This window comes from Cotesia glomerata, linkage group LG1, assembly GCF_020080835.1.
Source record: "Cotesia glomerata isolate CgM1 linkage group LG1, MPM_Cglom_v2.3, whole genome shotgun sequence".
Classification (NCBI taxonomy): domain Eukaryota; kingdom Metazoa; phylum Arthropoda; class Insecta; order Hymenoptera; family Braconidae; genus Cotesia; species Cotesia glomerata.
The window spans coordinates 21,429,518-21,449,079 of record NC_058158.1 but is presented as its reverse complement, the minus strand read 5'-3'; the positions used below and the strand labels follow the sequence as shown (position 1 = coordinate 21,449,079).

At 33.0% G+C, this 19,562-nt stretch overlaps 2 protein-coding genes across 3 annotated transcripts; one reads left to right on the top strand and one right to left on the bottom strand.

Moving 5' to 3' along the window:
- Positions 1–3,705: 3,705 nt before the first annotated feature.
- LOC123270268 lies at positions 3,706–6,960 on the bottom strand. Its single transcript, XM_044736289.1, has one exon. It carries the CDS (start codon positions 6,958–6,960, stop codon positions 3,706–3,708), a length of 3,255 nt encoding a protein of 1,084 aa, XP_044592224.1.
- Positions 6,961–8,581: 1,621 nt separating this feature from the next.
- On the top strand, positions 8,582–10,821 carry LOC123264058 (DNA repair and recombination protein RAD52-like). Of its 2 annotated transcripts, XM_044727120.1 has the most exons (4): positions 8,582–8,689; positions 9,693–9,767; positions 9,920–10,068; positions 10,175–10,821. In XM_044727120.1, exons 2-4 carry the CDS (start codon positions 9,716–9,718, stop codon positions 10,325–10,327), a joined length of 354 nt encoding a protein of 117 aa, XP_044583055.1. In that variant the 5' UTR covers positions 8,582–8,689; positions 9,693–9,715; the 3' UTR covers positions 10,328–10,821. The 2 variants fall into 2 exon arrangements, with proteins under 2 accessions (XP_044583055.1, XP_044583044.1); XM_044727109.1 differs by lacking the exon at positions 8,582–8,689 and having other exon boundaries at positions 9,628–9,767.
- The last annotated feature ends 8,741 nt before the right edge of the window (positions 10,822–19,562 follow it).

The window sequence follows — 19,562 nt, the reverse complement described above, 5'->3', positions numbered from 1 at the left end:
AACAATTAATACCCCCGCACTCTTATGAAGAAAGGGATTTCGTAAGATCCTATTCGAAATGATTTCTACATGACAAATAAAAGATTCCTACCAAATTTCAAATCTGTATTAGAAGTTACAGTGTGGAAATGGAAATTTAACATTTTAACACCCACCCCCGCAATCCTTATTGGGGGTGGGTTGTTGTAAAATCCGCTCTTAGATCATTTCCGCATCACATATAGAAGACTCCACCTAAATTTACTGTCTGTAGGATCTCTAATTTGAAAGTTAAAAATTTTCATTGTTAATATCCACCCCCGCAACCCCCTGAAGAGCGAGTTATGATAAAATTCGTTCATAGATTATTTCTATATCTCTTACAGAAGATTCCTACCAAATTTGGGAGCTATTGGAGCTATATTTTACAATCGGGAATTATTCATTGTCAACGCCCCCGCAGTCCCTTTTGGGGGAGGATATTTTCAAAATTTTCTTACATACTAACCTTCTCCTAAAAATTCTGAAGACAACAAAAAAAAATTTAGCTCAATCGGTCCAGCCGTTCTCAAGTGATGCGTGGACATACATGCGGCATTTTATTTTTCATTGTTATTAATATCCACCCCCGCAACCCTCTGTGGAGCGAGCTATCATAAAATTCGTTCATAGATTATTTCTATATCACTTACAGAAGATTCCTACCAAATTTGGAAGCTATTGGAGCTATAGTTTACAAACGGGAATTATTCATTGTTAACGCCCCCGCAATCCCCTTTGGGGAGGATTTTTCAAAAATTTTTTTACATACAAACCTTCTCCTAAAAATTCTGAAGACAACAAAAAAAAATTTAGCTCAATCGGTACAGCCGTTCTCAAGTGATGCGAGTACATACATGCGGCATTTTATTTTTATTTATATAGATATATATATAGATATATATATATATATACATATATATATATATATATATATATATATATATATATATAGAGACACTACAAAATGTCCTGATGTTACCAGCCTGGCGAACTACCACCCGAAATTTTCGTTACTGACACTAGCTAAATTAATGTGTAGCCCCGTGACGTCACAAGACGACACGAGGAGGGAAAAATCAGCTACGAACCTCAAAACTTGAGCGATGATCGACACTTCGATCTATCCTCCGGTGTCAACCACCACGCTAGATATTTCTTAGTCAATCTTACCACTATTACCACTATTACTACTATTCGGTGATTACTCAACAAACCATACTACTATCAGGTGACTACTCACCAAACCATCCATCCAAATCTTCCTATCATAGGTGACTACTCACCAAATCATACTACTACTAGGTGACTACTCACCAAATCATACCACTATAGGTGACTACTCACCAACTCACACTACTATTAGGTGACTACTCACTAAACCAGACTACTATCAGGTGACTACTCACCAAACCTTTCATCAACTTTTTTTCCTACTATCTCATCAAGTCATCCTTCCTAGGTGATCACTCACCACTAACTCCTATCATCCTACTATCCCCATACCCGGTGACGACTCACCGACTCTTTCAAAGAGCTAGCTAGGTTCAAAAATTGACGGGGTAGTCTTGACTTGGCAGGGGGGATTGAGACACTACAAAATGTCCCGATGTTACCAGCCTGGCGAACTACCACCCGAAATTTTCATTACCGACACTAGCTAAATTAATGTGTAGCCCCGTGACGTCACAAGACGACACGAGGAGGGAAAAATCAGCTACGAACCTCAAAACTTGAGCGATGATCGACACTTCGATCTATCCCCCGGTGTCAACCACCACGCTAGATATTTCTTAGTCAATCTTACCACTATTACCACTATTACCACTATTACTACTATTCGGTGATTACTCACCAAAATCATATATAAAATCTATTATTAATTATTATAAAATCTTATACTACTTTTATTAATATTATCAGTTCATATTAGGTGATAATTCACCACAATTATTGTTAAACCACGTATATTTCTATTATTAAGTGTATGTTCTTTTTATTATCAATATTCTATTAAGTTGCGTTACAAAGTTATTCATAAAATTATAACAAAAGTGAATAATTGTGCAATAAAATTGAGCTCATTGTTAATACTACTATATATCATTATTGAAACAACACCACACAACTATTTCGGCCAATCTCGTCAATCAAAAGGGTCAATCAAGGACAAAGGGTCATCTTCGCAGTCAAATTTGTAAGTAATTAAAGCAAGTTAACTGGCACGCGCGAGAACTTTTGTCTAGACCTTTTCTATTAAACAAAATACCGACATTCATACGGAAGCGGAATATTCCAAAGAGCAGTGGATCCCAAAACTTTTTATGAAACTTAGGCGACTATTCTCTTATCCGCGAGGTTTAGTGGGCTAAGGAATTAAATTTTTTTAAGATTGAAAAATTTAGTGTTTTAATATATATATATATATATATATATATATATATATATATATATATATATATATATATATATATATATATATATATATATATATATATGCTATATATATATATATATATAATACTAGCGGACCCAACAGACGTTGTCATGTACACACGTCTTAAATTTAGAAATTTTAGGAATGAGCTTGTATAGTTAAAAACATCATTAGTTAACAATATGCAATGGGCATTCTTCAATAATTAACATTTTTGTAAATATAAGCCCATTTTGATTTTATCCTCATCAAGAGCTTTCATTTGAGTACCCACATGCATTTTTGATATATTTTATATATTTATATATTTCACAAATAACATATATATAAAATACTAGCCGTTACCCGCCCGCTTCGCGTGGCATAAAATACATGCCAAGTGAAAGAAATATTAAATTATGTTATCTAGCTGCCTAATTATTTATCATGAACGGATTTTACGAAATTAAGACACCCTTAACTACTTAGGGTCTTATCGATTTATATGAGTTAAAATAATAAATAACACAGCTTTCCACATCACCATGGAGGTACTGTGTCGTACGATGCTTTCCCATTATTTTACATGGCGGGATCCCCAGTAGGCCTACACCATGGATCGACGTGAGTGTCAATGCCATCAAGTTTAGAATTTGTTACACATATCAAATCTATATAAATATAGATTGGATATAAACAACTTAAACCTAGGCATCAATACTCTGTCGTGCTAAATAAAAAGACAGTAATTTAACTTATATCTTTTTTATTAACTAATTCTAAATGAACATTGGTTATAAATTTAAAACTATGAACTTTTTACCATATTGCTATCATTTTCTATTTTATCATTGTTCTTATTTTTATACTGTTATTATTTTCATAGTTTTAAAATTTTTTTGATCACTAATTTTGTATATTAGAAACGTAAATTAAAATCCAAAAAACACATTGTTCATAGTTTTAGCTTTACAATAAACCTGAAAACTATTAAAATATATTATTTATTAAATCTATTCGTTTTCAATCTATAAATGTATCCAATCAATTAACACTAAACAAAATTGAAAGCTTGATAAACATTTCTTTTGTAACAGTAAAAAGAAATTATTATATAGATAAAATATTTAAAATAATTGAATTAAAAACCATTCTAGCGGTAGATCCAAAAATTTTTTTAAATTTTAATATTTATTGATTGGATTACTGTTTATTTTCTGATTCTATCGATCTAATTTAAAGAAATTATTAATATAGTCAAAAATAGAAAATTAAATACTTAAAACTTCTTTATATACAACATTCTTCGTTTTTCCTATTGGTTGAAGAATGACCAAGCTGTCAGGTGAACTTACTCTTGAGCATGCCACGTATAGTTGGCCATGAGAGAAACAGTCATTTCTTAAATCAATACCAGTCATCTTTAAACTCTGCCCTTGTGCCTTGTTAATCGTCATGGCATAACAAACTTTGACAGGAAATTGCAGACGTTTAAATTCGAAGTGGTAATCTGATGGAATCAGAGGGATCCTTGGAATGAATACAGTTTCTCCTTCATATTTTCCGGTGAAAATCATGGCTTCAATGACATTTTTGTGTAAGACCTTGACTTGAAGCCTGGTACCATTACATAATTTTGTCGGATTTAAATTGCGGAGCAACATTATTGGAGTGCCAATCTTGAGTTGAAGAACATGAGGTGGTATCCCTGGTGGATTGAGTGTGTGTAAGAATTCAACAGGATAGTGGACAGCTTCTTCATCCTCCAGTACTTTGTCCACCGATTCATATCTTACTTGCTCAGTTGGCAGTTTCTCCAGCAAAAAGTTGTTAATACAATTGACTTGTTCATTGGTTGGTGTGAGGATGGCTCTCTCCTTTAACCATGAACTACAATTATCGCCAGCTTTGTCAATATTCGGGTATATTTTGGCAGTCAAGGTGATTAAATCTGGGACAGTTTCACAATTAATATAGAACACGTTTATTCTTCCGTCTTCTTCCGGAATTTGGCCATCACCTATATCAATCAGTATTTTTGAAAACTCTTCTGCTTTCGAATTTGGCTGAAGATGAACACGCATATTGATAGTCAAAGATAAAACTTTGACCGAAGGCCATAAAATTGATGACTTAATACAGGCTTTAACTTCATCTGCACGTGTTCCTCGTGGCACAACAGGCAAAGTTTGTCTAAAATCACCGGCTAAGAGAACAATTACTCCTCCCATAATTCGGTCGCAACCTCTAATATCTTTGAGCAATCTGTTTAGAGCTTCAATACCATTTTTGTGAGCCATAGTGCATTCGTCCCAGATAATAATTTTTGTTTCTCGCAGCACATGAGCCATATCACTCTGTTTAGAGATGTTACAAAGTGGAGACTCAGAATAACCTAAATTGAGAGGTAATTTAAAGGCAGAGTGAGCTGTTTTACCTCCGTCTATCAAAGTCGCAGCAATTCCTGAAGAAGCAACGGCTATAGCGATGTTTTTTTCACTCCTGATTTTCGCAAGCAGTAAATTGATTAAAAACGTTTTTCCAGTACCACCTGGAGCATCAAGAAAATACAACTGCCCAGAATCAGATATAATCGAATTTAAAATTTCATTGTAAACTTTTCTCTGTTCTAGATTTAATTTAGGAACATTTTCAGCTACAACTTTAGTTAAATAGACGGTGTCGTAAGCCAATTCACGCAAATATTGACGATTAGTGACAATAAACCTTTCATCTCGGGTTGGAGAGTGGAGGCCGAACTGAAGAAGTGTTTTTCCAGACATTGATATAACAATATCTTCAAGTAGTATGAGACATTTGTTGTAAATAACGTCAAGTAACAGCTCAACATTTCCACCGTCTCGTTCTACCTCTCTCTTAATATCTTCTGAAAAATAATCTCGATATTTCTCCCATAATTTCGATGGGTCGTCAACATGACAAAAAACTAACATAATGGCAAACAGCTCACGGATCTTGTAGGGCGAATCAGAGATGCAAGCTTCATCCAGAGTGCGATACCAATTAGCGTCATCTTCTAGAAGACCAAGTGCTCTACATGCTGCTTGAAATGTTGGATGAATCACTCCATCAACAGTTTTCAAAGCAGAAAATGATGTAGGACCTCGAATCTCATGTAGGAGAAGACGCAGGTGATAACATTCAGTATTTCCGGGATGCACGGTATAAACTCTACCTAAAACTTGATCTTTCTTGACTCCTAAATAACCTGAAACAACCTTACCTTTTTTTCTTCTATCAAAGCGGTTATTTTTCCATACGTAATAAGCTGGAACTTCAACATACAAAAGAGTTTTTGCAAAGTCATCAACTTGGCAAAGCTCAAAAAAAGCCATTAGTGTTGTTTTTTTTGGATTAATTACTTTGTCAATCACATCTTGCTCAGTAAAATAAATTCTTTGACCATTTTCAAGATGTACAGCAAGATGCATCACCGAAGGAAACCTGTCATGAATAGGAAAACGAAATATTCGCCAGACTGCTTCAGAGCTACTGATGTAACGTCCCGCCTGGTACTTCGTCACCTCATCAAAATCCTGAACGGTAAACGATGCTTGGTCAGATCCTTTATTTAAATAATTACAGATGTATTTTATGGCTTTTACGGAGTTACAACTCTCAACATTAACATGAGTCCCGAAGGTATGGGATAGAACGGGATTGTACGGCACTATCCATCGGTTGTCGATTTCAACTCCGTTAAGTTTGAAAGTTTTTCCTCCGTCTGCTGGTGATCGTCTACGATACTTGGGATATCCGTCATCTCCTGTTTGAGTTTCTTTTAAAAATTCCTTTGGGAAATTTTTTGTGCACTTACCATCAACCATACAGGGTGATTTTAAGTTGAAAGATCCACATGGACCGTGAACCATGGTTGTCTTGATAATTTGATAAAGATCTGGATTTATGTCTGGATCAGGTAACTCAGCGCAGATAATTTGGTCAATAGACTCTGGTCTCATTTTCTCTTCTAACCATAATAGAATATGAACATGAGGGAGTCCACGTTTTTGCCATTCTATGGTGTACATGTGACACCTTGTGTCACCAAAGATACGACCTACTGTAAGAAGTTTTATCATATGTTTCACTTTCACATTGAAAACCCTCGCTACGATGTCATGTCTATCATAAGACTGTTGACCTTCACTCAAAAGCTGCGTTATTTCCGGCCACTTAGGATTGCAGGTGAATGTTATAAATAAATCTGGCCGTCCATAATGACGTACATAGGTCATTGCATCTTGAGTTCGCTCATGCATGTAACGGGGTCCTCCAGTAAAAGAAGAAGGCAACACAACCATTTTTCCCATTGTTGATAATTGTTCATCATTTTTTGACAAAGCATCTTTCAAGTGAACGTATTCCTCACTTCTCAGTTTTTTTTGGTTGTTACGAATATAGTTAAGTCTTTCAGTCTCAATTTTTGCGTACATGTCAACTAAAAATTGATTTAAAAGATTGCGGAATCGCAATAAATAGCACACTTCATTCTCACGCTCCATAATCCTAAAGCTGTAAAATTCTGAAGCAGATACTGTCTTATCGAGAGGCAGTTTAGTCGTCTCGTCACGCTTAGATATATTGATGTGATAGCCATCTTCTCCATAACAGAACATCAAAGGATATTGTAAAGCATCATATGAGCGGTGTGTTTCACTAATTCGCATCAACTTATTGTCTCTACTGTGAAGAACAATGTCTCTTTTTCGAAATCCTGTCCGACAATGAGAACTGCAACTTCTTTTGCCTGAGGAGCATTAAAACGGCCCTTATGTTCTCCAGCCGGTTTTCTGTCAGCATTAATTATTACTTTGAAGTCTTTTTGATCTTTAGGAATTGAATCTATTGCAGCCTTAAAATCCTTAAGATATTTGTTATGCTGATATAACAACTTCTGCAATTGATGAACTAATTCCGGATAAACGCCAGGATAAATTCCACAACGGATGTCTCTTTCATGACATTCATCACCAACAAAGTATATTTGAAGAAAAGAAGGCTTTTGGTTAGGTTCAGACATCAAGCTGCCTATTCTGTGATAAACCTGCCCTTGAACTTTGAAAGTTGGCATAAAATTTCCTTCTCTTACCTCTTTGGCTCCAAAAGATGTCATTTGGAAACATCCATTATACTTACGGGTATTTTTTAGAAAATGTTCTGACAATGGATCCTGATGAGTCAATAAGCTGTGTAAAGGTTCAGGATGGAGGCCAAGCTTAGAAAGTTGAACTTTACCACTACTGCAGCACATTCCTTGAGTCTCATCTTTCCATTTCAAAGCATTACACCATTGGCAAGGAGAACGGGGACCAAGATTGACAATTTTGTCATTGGAATAATCAATTTGACAATTGTATTTAAAACCAGATAAACACTTAGAAGTCCAGGGCAATAATTTAGTCCTTGTTTTTTCATGGTATTTAGCTGTAGCTGCTTTATTAACATGCGGATTTCTAGTCTGATAATCTTTTTGAGCTTTATTAATAACTTCAGGATGATTATTAACATACGTTTGAACTGCTTTTTTTTTGGATCTCAGGATGATTTTTTTTGTATTTTTTAACAGCCTTTCTCTGAACTTCTTTATGATTTACCGCATATTTTGAAGCAGCTTTTCGAAGTTGTTTAGACCTAATTGTACCTGAAAATCTTTTTCGCCGTTTTTGTCATCTCCTTGATGAAAGTGATGGTTGAGTGAAAGATGCTTGAACGTTATCAATACTTTCCGATTGAGAAACACCGTTATTGATGGGTTCAGTCAATGGAAGTAAAACGTCAAAGTGACCTTTATTAAAATTCCCAGTAAACCTTAATCTTTTAATTCCATTTGTTGCTTCTCCAAACGCAACTATTAGATGACCATGTTGGTACACTTGAAACTCATATGTAAATAATTCTGCCGCCGCTTTGATTTCACAAAGAGTTCCATACGTGTTGGGCCTCGACATGTCATCAAAGTACGAATGTTTATTACTATAAGGTTCTCCATTTAACTGATTGGTAAAGCATTGGAATCTCTGCCAGTTTTTAAACACGTAAAGCACAATTTCACTTCTTATTTGATCACTAAAGGACACTGTGTTATACAATAAAAACGATAATGAAGAAAAAGACACGCGCCGTCGCCGGGAATTTCAATAATTTCGAAAGAAATGCTCGATTCCATTAGTGTGCAGTAAAAATTTGTATGGGTAAAAGAAATTGTGAAAAGTAAATTATGATATGTAACCGGTAAGTATAAAATATTAATAGAATAATTAATTTAAACTAAATTATGATCATTATCCAAATAATATCAATCAATCAATAATAACCTATTAAATATGATGAAGAGATTGTGAAAAGTAAATAATGTAATACAATTAGTAAGAATTGAATGATAACAGAATAATTAATTCAAAATAAAGTATTATAATAAACAAAATAATATCAATCAATGAATTAATAATCGATTAAATACCGAAAGAAAATTCATGCAACTGGAAAATTTTAAATGATTATAACAGAATAATTCATTCAAATTAAAATATCATCATAAATAAAATAATATTAATCAAATCAAATAATAACTTACTAAATATTAAAAAAACCTTTCAAGAAATGACCTTTGATCAATGAGTTTAGTATTATCTAATTATTATATTCAAATAAAAATTGGATGAACGCTATATCAACTAATAAATTTTTTTTTTTTTTATTTATGATAATAAATTAATTTCTGGAAAATCCCAAGCAGCAATGAAAATATTTAAATATTCAAGAAAATATTAATTAATGAAAAACTTATCATTCGATGATCATTTCACATGATGTATCGATAGTCCAGATGTTGATTAAAGTCACTAAATTATTCGTGATGATAATTTCACTGAACAATTTTAATCAATTTTAGTAAATGATCATTTCACATGATAATATTAATTAATTTCACTTTAACTATCAATTAAATCACTTTTAGAAAATAATTCGTTTGACAGCTATCTGTTTTCTCTTTAAAACTTTGACACATTAAAAAAATATTAATGAAGTTAAATAATTCATTTGTTTTAGAGATAACTTCAAAGCTATTTCAAAAATAAATAAATAAAATAGAAATATAAATAAAAAACATAAATATATATCAAAAATAAATATTAAATCAACAAAATCAATAAAAAATAAATATTTAATCTATAAATCATTACACAACGATAAAAATTATAAAAAATAATGAATCTTGATAATTTAAATTTAGAAACATTAATTATACATGGAGACATGGCTTTTACGAATGATAATTGGTCGCACGAACTCAAGAAGCAGATAATTGGTAAGTCAAAATTAAAATGTATACACTTCTCAGATAATTTTTAATTAAAAAAATTTGAATAAGAAAAAAGTTCTTAGTTAAATTAAAAAAGAAATTGCTTTAAAAAATCAAAAATTGAAAATTATATTAAATAATTTTTTGTTTTATCACAGACTACGTTGAAGAAGTCAATGGAACATACATTGTTGGTTGTACAACCGTTGTAAAGGTTTTCTTGAGAGATGGGCGGACTCATGAAGCTATGTCATTCAAAGAATCTCGTAGCGAATCAATTGGCGCAGCTTATGATGAAGCACGAAATGTAATTATTTACAATATTATTTACATGTATTTTTTACATTATTATTTACAGTATTATTTATAATTCATTTTAATAACTTAATCTTTTTTTTTTTATTTTATGACAGAAATCTTTCCATCGAGCCTTGTATGACGCCTTTACGTTTTTTTGGGAATTTATGAAGATAATGGAGAAGCTGAGTAATGAAAAGGTGCAAAGAATGGTCAAGCAGCAACAGTTAAAAGCCGAATGGAATAATAAAAATATTGTAAAAAATTAATTAGTCATATTATTTTAAAGTCAAAATTAAAATTTACCTTTTTATTAAAAAAAAAAAAAAAAAACACTAACGTATAAATTTATAAGTATTCATTCTTGGTTGTTTAACAGGACGAAATAAAAAATCGTTTCAAGTTTTGATCTATTGCAGCTATTAATTAAATATTTTGACTTTTTTTTTATTTTTATTTTACACCATGCATTTTTTCTAAGGGCATTATTCCCGAACTCTATTCCAGCCTAGTTTCAGAGTTCTAAAAGCTATAGATTGGAATACACATTTTTTTTTAATTTTTAACGCCCTCGCACAACCCTCTTGGAGTTGAATATCATAAAATTAATTCTTGATAAACTCAAACATGCCAAAAAAAATATTTTGGCCAAGTTTTAAAGTTCTTAAAGCAATAGATTGGAAGATACAAATTTTTAATATTTTTAACGCCCCCGCACAACCCTCTTAGGGTTTAATATCATAAAATTAGTTCTTAGTAAATTCAAATATGTCAAAAGAAATATTCTGGCCAAGTTCCAGAGTTTCAAAAGCTATAGATTGGAAAAAACAATTTTTTTAATTTTTAACGCCCCCGCACTCCCTCTAGGGGTGAAATATCATAAAATTAGTTGTTAGTAAACTCAAAGATGCTAAAAAAAATTTTTTGGTCAAGTTTCAGAGTTCTAAAAGCTATAGATTGGAAGATAAAAATTTTTTTTTAATTTTCAACGCCCCCGCATTCCCTTCTGGGGGTGGAATATCATAAAATTAGTTCTTAGTAAATTCAAACATGCCAAAAAGAATATCCTGACTAAGTTTAATACCTATAAGAGCTGTATTTTTCAAATGTGAATTTTTTTCAATTAACACCCCCGCAACCCCTCTTGGGGGTGGAATTTCGTAAAATCCGTTCTTAGCTGACCTCTACTCGGTGAAAAGAATATTCCTACCAAATTTCAAGTCTTTAGCTCTAATGGTTCCAGAGATATCGTGATGAGTGACTATATAGGTGGAAATCTCTTATATATATATAGATAGATATAGATATATAGATATATATATATATCTATATATGTATATATGTACATATAGATATATATAATATATATATATAGATTTATAGATCGAAAAGTTCCACGTGGTCATTTTATATATTGAACTATTGAAAATTAAAATTATTATTTTATTGGAATTATTTATAAAAATATTTAACGGCGTGGATTAAGTCCCAGAAAATCAGTTAGAATTTTATAAAGAGTATTCTTAAGAATTTATTCAAAATTTAAGAAATAAATTACGAGTTGAATTAAAATAAATTTATGCGTCGATATTGTTCCTAAAAATTTATTTAATGTTGAGTATTAAACTCGTGGATAATTTAGAATAAATTCAAGCATCGGTTTTTAGTGTAGATTTTTTGAGAATTAAATTATTAGTTGTGAAAATGGTTTACGATTTAATTGCGAGCTAATAACTGAAAATATTAATAAAAATTAATGTTGTAATTTTTGGAGTTTAATTTTATAAGTCAAAAATAAAAGTTAAGTAGAGCCAGTGTGTGTGTGTGAGCGGGTTATGTGTGTGAAGATCATGCGGGATATGTGTATGTGAGTGTGTACATTCTCTACTTGTTGATGTTTTGCCGAGTAGAGTAGTTCAGACAGTCTATAGAGCGTGAGGGTCCGGTGGACAGCGCGATTTAGTTAGAAACTGCGGTATAGACGCTTCATAAGAGGGTATCGTCAGGATTAAGAATTTTGATAGAGCGTGTGTGCCAAGTGGACAACGCGATGTAGTTAGAAGCCGTTGTATAGACGCCAAGTGGGGTACAACGGTAGTAAGTTAGAAGCCGTGGTATAGACGCCAAGTGGGGTACCACGGTAGTAAGATATTGTTAAATATTATTGATATTGTTAAATAATAGTTTATTCATTCCAGATCACCTTCCTCCACTCTCTCTCCCTGTAGATTATAAGCTCAGCTCTGGTTTCCGGTTCCAGGAACCATGTTGAAAAATCCTGGTGGCACCCTTGTTAATTTAGAATCATTTTGTTTATTGGATTGTTCTTTATTTAAATTAATTAGAAGCCAATGAACAGGCATAAACAACCCGTTACAAAGTTATAAAAAATTATATGAAAATAGGATAACTTGTTATTCAATAGTGATTCTTTTATTTTGAGGATTCCGCCTGGTGCGCTCGTGACGTACGGTCGTATTTATAAGCGTGTACAATTAATTAACGTTAATTTAAATTATTTAATTATTTTTGTTGCTGATCTTGTGTGTTTTTTCTTTTATTTATTTTTTCGCCTCAAGTTATTTACTTAAAACCCAAGGAAGTGAGTCGTTTGCAATGTTCCTAAAAGAGTGAATCCGCAAACACGTGGAGGGCAGGTTATGCTGAGGTTAGGTTTCTAACAGCCAGCATGTCATGGCTGTGGATTTAAACCCGGAAGATACCGCAGAGCTTGACAGTGTAATTACAGCACCAGAATCCACTCTGAACAACGCTTCCAGGAGCAATATTTGCACAGAGAGTTTTTCTAACCTCAACCCTCACGCATCAATCTTCGTACATAACCTTACCTAATTGACAGAAGATGCAACTTTTCTCGAATCATCAATTCTGTCCACGTCAAGAGCAGTCTCTGATACTGCTACGAACCACCAAGGTCTGATTTTGTCGGATTTCATGTGCAGCAATGGCCTCACTTTACTAAATGGTCGCGCTCCAGGTGATATGCCAGGTGGCTTTACCTTTAGAAGCGCAAACGGAAATAGCACAGTGGATCTCATTTGGGTTAACTCCTCGAGTAGCTGAATTATCATCGACATGTACATAGATTACGCACTTTTTAACTCAGACCACTTTCCAGTAACCGTCCTATTTCACCCCGTCGCATATTTTTCACCAGCGCCATGTAATCCACGTACTGCCCAAGTGCTGATGAAGTGAAAACGAGAATACGCTGCCGTCTTCCATGAGAATATGCTGTGGTCTCCTAATATTGCTCAGGATTTTTCTACATCGTCAGTCGAGTCATTATACGAAACTTTCTGCTCAGAAATAAAAGAAGCTGCAGCACGCTCCAAAATGCTAATTTGTAAACCTGCAAACAACACCGCTAACAATTCTCCATTAAAACGCTGGTACGATGTTGAATGCAAAACAATGGAACAACATGTCAAAAACCTCCTGGCAGCTTGCAAAGCAGACGGTCAATTTTCTCCATTGTGGTCATCGTATCTCACAGCTAAGAGAGCCTATCAGACCACACTCAGACTTAAGTTCAAGCAATACCAGGATACACTAACCAGCCAATTCGATGCGGCTAACTCACCATCTGAATTTTGGCAAGCTGTAAAATCAGTCAGAGTATGTAAAAGTTTGAAAAAAACCATTCCTCTCGAGACGTGGTTTCAATTCTTCAAGAACGCCTACCCAGTCTTCGATTACCCTACTATAGAATTACCAGATGTTCTCAGCCCACTAGATGCAGAATTTACCATTGAAGAATTGAGGTCCAGTCTCAATAAATGCAAACTGGGAAAATTTGCTGGTCTTGATTCCATTAGCAATGAATTCTTGAAAGATTTACCTGACAACTGGACTCTATACCTTCTTACACTTTTTAACGAAATCTGGAGCTCCAAAGTTTTGCCAACAAACTGGTCTAGCATCGTAACTTTTATGCTCCAGAAGAAAGGCAACCTCGCAGACCCAGGATACGGGATTGGGCTGCGGTGGAAAAGATTATCCCCGAAGAACAAGCCGGCTTCAGTGAAGGCAAAAGCTGCGCCGATAATGTGTTTATTCTCCAAACACTATTGCAATCTCAACTTCGGCTACTCAAAGCAGCGGCGTACGCACTATTTATAGATTTTAGACGCACCTTTGACTCGGTCCCCCATGACAAGCTTTTGGCAAAACTAGCACACCTAGGTTGCAGCAATAAAATTATAAGAATTCTGCGGAATTTTTATGAAAGCGCAACCATGCAAATAAGGATCAACAGGGAGCTGTCGGAATCTATTCCGATCACTGTTGGAGTGCTCCAAGGCGAAATACTTAGCCCATTACTTTTCAACTTGTTCATTTCGGATGCTGTTCAGTTCTTCAAGTACCACAACGGGGAGGGTTTCAGCCTCGGTGGTGCTCATGATGTGATAATGCTTCTGTACGCGGATGACATAGTACTCCTGGCTCATTCTGATACGATTCTCAGGCTCAAGCTCAAAACACTGGAAAAATACTGCGCGCTTAAAACCAAAGTTATGATATACAGAGCATCTGGTCGTCTCAAAAAATACGACAAAGACTTCACCTATAATGGTTATTTACTAGACATTGTCAAGTCGTACGTTTACCTTGGTGTTCCTTGCAATAATACAACCTCAGGAAAAACAGCAGCTGCTGAAGCCTCAAAAAGATGCAAACAAGCTGCAGGAACAGTGATTTCATTGCTAGCACGCTTAAGATCTAACTCATGGCGCAGTAAAAACAAGGTATACAACAGTGTGGCTCATTCAACTCTTCTTTACCTAGCTCACATATGGGGTCTACACGACGACTGTATGGAAAGGCTGGAAACTGCCCAACTACATTTCTTCAAACGTCTTTTTCATTTACCCAGCTGTACGCTTAACTACGCGGTTCGTCTTGAACTAGATCTTTATCACGTTTCACTAGAAGTAGTAAAAGCTGCTTTCAACTGGATGATAAAAATTATGGAGATGCCTGACGATAGACTTCCCAAAATCTGCCTCTTCCGTTTAACATCACTATGCAATGCTGGCTATAACTCTAAAAAACTCAACTGGTTTCAGCGACTGAAGAACAACCTTAAACTAATTTCTGAGGAAGGCATGCTCGAGAATCTTACGCCTGATCACTGGAAATCTAACAAAATGAGAATCCTGCACAAGTATCAATCCTATCTGAGAAACAAGGATTTGACCAGATATGCTCAGTCGTTTACCTGCCAATTCATCATCCACAGAACTCAACACGACACTTTTCCCGGATATTTAGCGCATAACTCCCATCATTTGCTTGTACCTAAAATTCAGCTCAGACTGGCGAACCGCTTCTCATGCAACATCTCTATAAACCAAGTAACGATTAAGCTGTATCCTGACCAACCATGTCGCTTCTGTCACAGTTTCGACACCGAAACAGTGGTACATTTTCTCTTGGAATGCTCTTCCTTTCACACGCCTCGTACAGAACACCAGACAATCTCGCCAGAGCACAGTATCAACTTAAATCTATTCCTCATACTCGGTGATCATTCGGTAGCATCTTCCAAGGCTCTCTTCAACTTCCTAACGGAATGTGCTAAAATAATCAATGGTTCCTTGTAACCTAATGAATCTACTGGGTTGCAACAAGTGCTGGTGACTTTTGATTTTTGCTTTGCTTTTATTTTTATGTATATTTTTATCTCTTATGTTATATCCTACTATAATTATTATCTTTTGTTTTGTACATAATTTTATTCTAACTTTTGTTTTTAAGTTTATAAATGTTTTTATACCATATATACTTTTACTCTGCATTATTGTAAATCTTATCAGGTCGGAATCTAATTTCGACAGTGTATCAAAGGTCGAGTACAGTATAAACGCACTTAAAAAAAAATAAATAAATATTGATTCTTTTGAGATTTTAAAGATCACAGTTACTTTTTTTGATACAATATAAAATTGAAACATAAGTTTAATAAATTTTTATCATATTTAATGACGATTAATATGTGTATACTTTATTTTTAAGGACTGAATTAAATTTATCAGCTTAATAAAAAATTAGCTTCAATAAAATTCAGAAAATTTTTTATATAGCATATTTAGTATTCAAAAATAAAAATGAGTTCGTTTTTTTGTATCATAATTTTTAAGAGGAATGAAAATTTTCATCTATACTCAACAACATAGACAAAATTTACTATCATATATATAGCATCGGCAAATATGCGTACAGCTAAAAATTCAAAATAAAAATTGACTCCTCCTTGATAGAAAAATTGTAAAAAATAATATCATTAAAAATGAAAAATGCTCCCCGATGAAAAAAGATTTTGTCTAATTATATATAATCATGCATAATCGTCTATATATGATCAGATCCAAAAATTGGCCAGATTTGATCATACATAACTTGATCTGATTATATATGAACAGATATATTTATATATGATCATGTATAATCACTCATATATGATCAGATCCACAAATTGGCCAGGTCTAATCATACATAACTTGATCTGTTTATATATGAACAGACACGTTTATATATGATAGTCATATGTATTCAAAATTTATATATGTATTTATATATGATAGTCATATGTGTTCAAAATCATAGTCAGATGTGATCAAAATTTTTTCTTTGAAACAATTTTTTTTTGGTAATCACAAAAAGTGCAAAATGGCGTTTATAATTACGTTTAAATAATTCTGAAATACAAATTTTGTTACATTTCCTACGAGATGTTTTGGTCTGCTCTGCTACTATCTAATGGTAAAATCATTATTTATTTTATTATTTAAATAAGTGTTATATTATAATGAGATTCGCCAAAATAAATAAATTATGAATTATGACTATCGAAATATATTATAAAATCAATTTTTATTTTACAATTATGATAATTAAAACTTGTATGATACATTATGTAGATCATAGAATCATTATTGTCTAAGACAGCAGCACAGCAGACAGAAACTTCAAGACGCACGGAGATCACCAAAGTTGAGCAGCATTGAGCAGGGTTAGTAGTTGGATGGGTGACCGCTGGTGTTATGGCCGTAAAATTATATCTAAACATTTTTTTTTGCATTTTAACTATTTATAGAGAATTGCGTAGGACCATATTAAATACTCTATCCATAAAACTAACCCAACCCTTGCGGTTTTACAATCATTCTGAAAACACTCTGGAATTATTTAGAAATTATTCTGTAACCTCGATGATTCTTGAGTAATTTCAGAGTTAAATTGTTTCCTTTTTTCAGAATATTTTTGAAGTTAAATCAGAACGAATTCATAGTATTTTCATAGTTTTTTTAGTGAAACCATAAAATTTAGGCAGGTTACTCCGAATTGTTTTCAGAGTGAAGTCAGAGTAAATTATAAATCGATTCAGAATAAATTTATGATATTTTATGGATAGATGCATAGTTTTTTCGGAGTTACACCAGCGTGAATCCAAAATATTGTTACAGTGAATCTAGACGAAATTTCGGCTTATTCTAAAATGAGACTAGTGAACGCTTAAATATTATTTTTGCTCTATTTTAACGATTGTATGAAAAGAAAAAATATTTTCTCTACTCTTGTCATAAATTCGAAGTAGAATTTATGGTTCTTTTGAAAATTAACGGTAAAATTTCGTATATTTATTTAAAAAATAAAAAGTATTCACTTTTTCAATGAGATAACCATCTCATACAACGGAGGGTCCTGCAATTCCCTACTTAATTTGAGCTCTTGAAATATTATGTCTCGGTATAAATGCGGTTTTAAAAATTTGTGGTTCCAATTTTTCACTTTCTAAATTGCATTTTTTTGGGTAATTTTAAACATTATCTTAAAGATCGAAAAGTATTGTTGGCAGTACAAAATCGACTGATTGAAAAATCTCGAAATTATTAGAAAAAAAAAACCCCTTAGTATGACATTTTTCAAAACCAGTCATTCCAACATATTGATGGAGATTTTCATTTGCTCTTCGGGATTAGATACAATTTTTTTTTTTTTATAATTACTGATTGATTCATAGATTTGATAACATCATTTGTAAATATGTATGTATGCATGTATGTTTTAATACATAATTAGGGGAGTATAAATAAAACGATTGGAGTTTTGATTTAGCTTTATCTGTAGAAACCTCGTCTAACCAGGATATCGAAAAACTGTGTTCTATCTGTTAGAAAATTATAGAACTTATAGATAATTATTACTCGTTAACCTATAACGAACAAATAATTTAAAACAAAAAGATACAAATAATCTAAAAATTGAGATAATATCTATCTATCGATTTTGTAGTTAAGTAGTTCATCGCGAACAAACATTGTGATACTAAATTTTTATACAGAAAATACTATCATATTACCTAAATTTCTATTTCAGAAAAATTACGTATTCACCGAGGACTTGGTTTACATCCACACAAATTACACTCTAAAGATATGTTATGAATCTGTGTAAGACTCAATCAAAAGTATTGTGGGTTCACTTCGAAAAAACTCTAGTTCTATTTTGAGGATACTTTTGATTCACTCTAAAGAATTTTCGTGCTTATTCTGATTATTTAATAGTTTCATTCTAAATTCACTCTGGATTCATTCTGAATTCACTCTGATCTACTCTGAATCAAGTCTGAAACCACTCTGATTTTACTCTAAAAAAAGGTTACATAACCACTCTGAAAATACTCTGAATTCAGTCTGTTTCTACTCTGACTCTGAATTCAGAGTGTTTCCAGAATGAGTTGAAGGTTGCAAGGGAATAATTAATTAGATGTAATAAATATATAATTTAATATTGTTATATATAATTATATATAGTTACTAGCTGTTACCTGCCCGCTTCGCTGAGCACTTTATAGAATTGTATTTTGAGATCTAGACTTGAAATTCAATTGGAGTATTGTTCTGACTTGCACAGATTCAAAATTCTATCGGATTGGCCTGTACCTTTTATCCATGTCATAATTCTAGCGAATATCCATTGTAACTTTCAATCTGAAATCACTATAACATTCCCGTGGTTTTCTCCAAAAATGAATAATCATTTTTGGATTTACGATTTTAATTTTCGATTTTACGAAATCTCTTAAAATGAATAGTCAAATTTCTTTTCCACATCTCAAGTGTTTAGAAAATGTTTTTATTTTAATCTGTTACATTCCCGCGATCCCGTAATAAGAACAATTCATTGGTTATGTGATCAGCAAAAATAAAATGTATGCAAAATACTTAGTCCGTTGACTATATAGCTACATGTAAAGTTAAATTTTAGAAACCTTACAATGACTTTTTCGCCGCTGCCAAAGAGACGATTGTGGTAAGAAAATATAATTATTAAAAAAGGAAAATATTTATTCCGTTGACCTTGGAGGCCATCCCTGTAATTACCTGTTTCTCTTAAGATTCTATCAAATTTTATATCTCTAGGAAATATATTTGAAGAATATGAATTTTTTGACAACTATCACTCCCGCACTCTTAT

What these genes read in the sequence shown, in the direction of transcription:
- LOC123264058 (XM_044727109.1), top strand. Translation starts at nt 9,668, where the DNA reads ATGAATCTTGATAATTTAAATTTAGAAACATTAATTATACATGGAGAC. An exon ending in ACTCAAGAAGCAGATAATTG is followed by an intron (nt 9,768 to 9,919) that starts GTAAGTCAAAAT and finishes GTTTTATCACAG; the next exon opens with ACTACGTTGAAGAAGTCAAT. An exon ending in CTTATGATGAAGCACGAAAT is followed by an intron (nt 10,069 to 10,174) that starts GTAATTATTTAC and finishes ATTTTATGACAG; the next exon opens with AAATCTTTCCATCGAGCCTT.
- LOC123270268 (XM_044736289.1), bottom strand. Translation starts at nt 6,960, where the DNA reads ATGGAGCGTGAGAATGAAGTGTGCTATTTATTGCGATTCCGCAATCTT.